Source organism: Nyctereutes procyonoides, unplaced genomic scaffold (genome assembly GCF_905146905.1).
Source record: "Nyctereutes procyonoides isolate TBG_1078 unplaced genomic scaffold, NYPRO_anot_genome, whole genome shotgun sequence".
NCBI classification, from domain to species: Eukaryota; Metazoa; Chordata; class Mammalia; order Carnivora; family Canidae; genus Nyctereutes; species Nyctereutes procyonoides.
The window spans coordinates 78,472,074-78,477,711 of NW_026575146.1; the positions used below are offsets into that span (position 1 = coordinate 78,472,074).

At 57.4% G+C, this 5,638-nt stretch overlaps 1 protein-coding gene across 1 annotated transcript; it reads left to right on the forward strand.

Moving 5' to 3' along the window:
- The first annotated feature begins 2,731 nt into the window (after positions 1–2,731).
- On the forward strand, positions 2,732–5,396 carry RABAC1 (Rab acceptor 1). Its single transcript, XM_055310587.1, has 5 exons — positions 2,732–2,889; positions 3,200–3,412; positions 3,698–3,795; positions 4,974–5,075; positions 5,160–5,396. Exons 1-5 carry the CDS (start codon positions 2,834–2,836, stop codon positions 5,246–5,248), a joined length of 558 nt encoding a protein of 185 aa, XP_055166562.1. The 5' UTR covers positions 2,732–2,833; the 3' UTR covers positions 5,249–5,396.
- Positions 5,397–5,638: the final 242 nt, after the last annotated feature.

The window sequence follows — 5,638 nt, forward strand, 5'->3', positions numbered from 1 at the left end:
CAAGGGGGTCCTCTCCCACATTGCCCCGTGCCAAAGCCCTATTGCCTGAAATCTCCTGATTCAAAGTTCCCACACCCCACCCAGAGGGCCGTCACCCCCACAACATCCTCTGGACACCACTGTCCACAGCCCATGCTCTTGGACACCTCCTATAAAGAAACCCTCCCAGTCCCACTCTGGGCTAATTGTGCACTCCCAGATCCCCTTTGATTTCCTGAAACTAGCTAGGCACAAGTGGAAAAAGCCTGAACAAGGGCAGCCCGGGTGGCTCAGCGATTTAGCGCTGCCTTCAGCCCAGGGCGTGATCCTGAAGACCCGGGATTGAGCCCCACGTCGGGCTCCTTTCATGGAGCCCGCTTCTCCCTCTGCCTGTGTCTCTGCCTCTCTCTCTCTCATGAATAAATAAATAAAATATTAAAAAAAAAAAGCCTGAACAAGATTCTACAAAGGCCTGGGGCTGACAACAGGGAAATAAACAGTCACTAGCCAGACTTGATCTTCAAAGTACGGCTCATTGAGCTTCAGCTTGGGAGCTTCCCCACACAGGGGGCCTCTCTACCAGCCCCTTTGGCAGGAGCTGTCTCCCCCACCTCATGAGAATGCCCTCCAGCAGGCCTCAAAGCCCAAACCAAAAGGGATGTGGGTCTCAGGAGACAGCTGGGGTTAGGAGTCACCAGGCTATTCCACCTGGGTGTTCTGCAGTCCCACCAGCCCTGAAATTTCATTCCATGTAAGGGAGCTGGGCTTGCTGAACCTTCCACACACATTTTTTGAGGCTCTTCTGGTGTACCCACCCCTTAGCACTCTGGCCATTTACCCACAACTCATTCAGGGGCAGGGCCTAAGACTGAGGGGGAACCATGGCTGTGGGAGCTAGGAAAAAGAAAGGCCCATGCCTCAGACACCAGCCACACCTTGACAGAAAGGGGCCAACAACTCCTAATGTTACTGTTAAATTTAGGAAGGCAAGGGGCACCTGACTGGCTCAGCTGGCAGAAGATGGGACTCTTGATCTTGGAGTCACGAGTTTGAGCCCCCACATTGGGTGTGCAGATTACTTGAAATAATTTATTTTCAGAAAGTGTAACTCTAGAAATAATGAAAACATTCATGATAATGTAATGGCAATAACATCGACTACCATTTAGTTGATGTTATTGAAGAGTATAAAATATCAAGACTCTTCCAAGCGCTGTACACAGACCATTTAACTGAGTCATTATAACCCCAGAAGTGAGTGTGGTACTATCAGGATCTCCACTGTCTCGATTATGACATCAGGAAAGTCATCACAGCCTAGATTTTCTTTCCTCTCCTCTCCTCTCCTCTCCTCTCCTCTCCTCTCCTCTCCTCTCCTCTCCTCTCCTCTCCTCTCCTCTCCTCCCCTCCCCTCCCCTCCCCTCCCCTCCCCTCCCCTCCCCTCCCTCTCCTCTCCTCTCCTCTCCTCTCCTCTCCTCTTTCCTTTCCTTCTTTCAAGATTTTATTTATTTATTCATGAGAGACACACAGAGAGAGGCAGAGACATAGGCAGAGGGAGAGGCAAGCTTCCTGTGGAGAGCCTGATGTGGGACTTGATACCAGGACCCTTAGGATCACGACCTAAGCCAAAGGCAGACACTCAACCACTGAGCCACCCAGGTGCCCCACAGCCTATATTTTCATCTCTGACTCCAAAATCCCAGCTCTTTCAATTATAACAACTCTCTCTTCTAAAACTTCTCAATCCTGGGGGTGCCTGGGTGGCCCAGCTGGTTAAGCGTCTGACTCTTGATTTTGGCTTAGGTCATGATCTCAGGGTCCTGAGATGGAGCCCCACATTGGGCTCCTCAGTAGGCATGGAGCCTGCTTGAGATTCTCTCTCTCCAGGATGCCTTGGTGGCTCAGCGGTTGAGCGTCTGCCTTTTGCCCAGGGCATGATCCCAGCTGGGATCGAGTCCCACATCGGGCTCCTTGCAGGGAGCCTGCTTCTCCCTCTGCCTGTGTCTCTGCCTCTCTCTCTCTGTGTGTCTCTCACGAATAAATAAAATAAAATCTTAAAAAAAAAGAAGAAGAAAAGATTATCTCCCTCTGCCCCTCTTCCCCAATAAATAGTCAACCCTTTCCCAAGTCTCGTCTTGCTATCTGAGGGGAGGAGGGTATCCCAAAGTCCTTAGTCCTAACCCATGCATCCCTGGGAGCTCAAGGGTTGTGGGGGGAGCTTTGCTCTCCACCTCTGAAACTCCCTCTGCCATTTGCCTTTGCCTCCAGGAACAAATAGATTCCCAGGAATTATCTACAGCCATTCAAAATGTGGCCCATGGACCAGAAGCATCCACATTACCTAGGAACTTGTTAGGAATGCAGATTAATGACCCCTCCCCGGATCTTCAAAGTCAGGACATTTGAGTCTTTTAGCAGGCCCTTAAGGTGTTTTTCATGCACTCTAGAGTCAGAACGACAGTTCTCACGAGCCCCGTGGTACCCTCTGGGGGGGTGGGGAGTACACGACGCCCGCTTCTGCCTTTAGATCTCCCGCAATAACACCCGACTCCTGACCACCCACCTTCCCGGACACCACACGCCTCGGTTTTGAAACTACAGTTCCCACAATGCTTAGAGGCGCTCAGCGCGGCTTCACGCGGCGGCAACTCCCAAGGTGTTTCGCGAGCCAGAGCCTCCCTGACACCATGAGGACTACAACTCCCACAATGCTCGGCGGCAGAACCACCGCCCCCGGCGGCTCCCGAACGGCGCCACGTCGGCTCCGCTGGGTGGGGCCGGGCTCGGGCGGGGCCGCCGGGGTCTGCAGGGTCCCGGGCTCGTTACAGCGGTTCTACCCCCTCACGACGCAGACATGGCGGCCGAGAAGGACCAGCAGAAGGATGCTGAGCCGGAAGGGCTGAGCGCCACGTGAGCGAGCCGGCTCTAGCCACCCCCTCCCCGACCCAAACCCGGGAGCCCTTGCCCCCCGCCCCCTTCTCCTTCGGGTCCCAGGAATCCGGGCTCTAGACACTAGAGTCTGGGCCCCTGGTCTCCAGTTCAAGGACTCTGGAGTCTGGGCCCTCCGCCCCCTCCTCCTCTGGGACCCAGGGGTCTTGGGCCTCCTCCCACCCTAGGGCGCCGGAGTCCAGCCCCCCTCGGCACCCTTTTTGCTCGGGGGTGGGGACTGGGGGCTCCGGGCTCCACCCCGGGCTCCCGCTGACCCGGCGCCGCCCACCAGGACCCTGCTGCCGAAACTGATCCCATCTGGCGCGGGCCGTGAGTGGCTGGAGCGGCGCCGCGCGACCATCCGGCCCTGGAGCTCCTTCGTGGACCAGCGGCGCTTCTCGCGGCCCCGCAACCTGGGCGAGCTGTGCCAGCGCCTCGTACGCAACGTGGAGTACTACCAGAGCAACTATGTGTTCGTGTTCCTGGGCCTCATCCTGTACTGCGTGTGAGTGCCTCGCCCGCCCCGCACGCTCCAGCCCACCGACCCGGCCGCGCCCCCGCCGCAGAGCCCCGCCCCGCCGCAGAGCCTCGGCCCCGCCCCACGGGGACCTCTGCGCCGGACCTTTTCACCCGAGGGCCAGGCCACCACCACGGCCCCGTCAATCTGGCCGGGACCCAGCGTGACCAGACGTGACCTGGCCTTGCCTGGCCTCAAGGGCGTAGGTGGTCACGGTCCCCCTGGCTGGCTCATTCCCAGCCGCCTGACCCATGCCTCCCTACCCTTCTCCAGGGTGACGTCCCCTATGCTGCTGGTGGCTCTGGCTGTCTTCTTTGGCGCCTGTTACATCCTCTATCTGCGCACATTGCAGTCCAAGTTTGTGCTGTTTGGTGAGAAATTCCCTGTCCAGATGGTTCTCTGATCCCTCAAATCCTGGTCTTGGAACACAAGCCTAAAACCCCAAACCCGTCTGCCCAAGTATAAATTCACACTAGATTCTTCTAACTGGAGCCGTTGAACTCTAGACACACCAAATACGCACACCCAAGTATCAGATCCCCCCAGTTCGTATTTCTCAAAGCTAGAGATACCCCAGAACCTACTCTTCACCTGGCTCCTGTCCTTTAAAGCTACTCCCTGCCGCCCCCATCCTGTCACCTCCCTGCAGAAAGCATCAGCTGCAGGTACGCACATTGGACACCAGGTGGCGACCTTACACTGGCCTAGATCTGTACCCCTGGCCTTCCCGCTTCCTGGGGTGGGGCCGGAAAGATCTTGGGACTCTTCCAAGAGAGAAGCTGAGGTTTGCGGCTCCTCTGGTCCCAGACTGGCCCTTAGCACCACTGGGAAAAAAGAGGACTGAATCTCCACCCAAGGGGAGCTCTAGATTCAGAGTAGCGGTATGGAAGAGCTGGGATCAAACAGGAAGACCCAAGTGAGAATCCAGGGGCTTGCACGTTCTGCCCATGACAGGGCCCAGGCAGGCACTTGAGTGGCATGGGGGCAGCGGCTGGAGCACAGCCACGACTTGGCTTCGGCCCCTGTTGCCGCCGGGGCCTGCAGACACGATCTTCCAATCGGCCCGAGAAGCCAGAAGTCTGCATGATTATGTGAAAGCACTCAGTTTCCCCATCAACTATAAATCAAAATTTGGGGGGAACATTGTGCAGATTCAAAAACTACATCCGCAGATCAGGCTTGGCCATTGGGCGACCATTTTGAGACTCCTGGTCTATGTGAGTGCAGACTGGGGCAGGAGAGCCCTAGTCTGGGGGAGTAGGAGGCTGGTTGCTTCCTAACAGAAGTTGGGCTGAAGGGTGATGAGCAGGGCTAGGGCGGGAGTGGGGATTTTTGTGGTAAGGGAGGTGTGCTCTGTTCCGGTGGGCGGTGGGAACATCAGAGAAGTGGCTGAGGCCAGGGCTTGGAGGGCCTTGACATGAGGAGTCGGGATGATCCTGGGGCTCCTGGAGCTTGTGTCACCAGACTGGGCGGGGCATCAGGGGTGACTCAGGGGGAGGGCTTGAGTGTTGGAACAGCTGCCCCCATTGCCATCTGCCCCCTCCCCCAGGCCGAGAGGTGAGCCCAGCCCATCAGTATGCTCTGGCCGGGGCCGTCTCCTTTCCCTTCTTCTGGCTGGCTGGTGCAGGGTCTGCTGTCTTCTGGGTCCTGGGTGAGTACAGGGTCTGGGAAGCTGGGGTAGGTGGTGGGGGAGCAGGTGAGGGAGCAAGGCCCTGAACTGCCCATTTTCTTACAGGAGCCACCCTCGTGGTCATTGGCTCCCATGCTGCCTTCCACCAGATGGAAGCTGTGGATGGGGAAGAGCTGCAGATGGAGCCTGTGTGAGGACCTGCGGGCCTCTGGAATCGGCTGCCTCATCCCTGTTCCCCGCTGCCCCGCTTGGCCCCGAGGCCCTGGCCAAAGGCCTCCTTCCCATCGCCAGCCCAGGGCGGGATTCCAGCTGTGGAAATAAAGCTGTTACAGTTGTCATTCAGCAGATGCTTTCCTGGGGTCTTCTGTGGGCCTGTGCGGGTGGTCCAGGGCAACTGCAGAGACCAAGATAGAGGGGTCCCCTGGGTGGGTGGGGGTTCGATAAGCAAGATAAATCACTGAAGTAGGATGGGGGCAGCCAGGGTGGCCCAGCGGTTTAGCGCTGCCTTCAGCCCAGGGCCTGATCCTGGAGACCCGGGATCGAGTCCCACATCAGGCTCCCTGCATGGAGCCTGCTTCTCCCTC

Bases quoted from the DNA above. Each gene is read 5' to 3' on its own strand.
- RABAC1 (XM_055310587.1), top strand. From the start codon at position 2,834: ATGGCGGCCGAGAAGGACCAGCAGAAGGATGCTGAGCCGGAAGGGCTG. The intron at 3,796-4,973 runs GTGAGAAATTCC...CCCCTCCCCCAG, and splicing joins GTCCAAGTTTGTGCTGTTTG to GCCGAGAGGTGAGCCCAGCC. The intron at 5,076-5,159 runs GTGAGTACAGGG...ATTTTCTTACAG, and splicing joins TGCTGTCTTCTGGGTCCTGG to GAGCCACCCTCGTGGTCATT.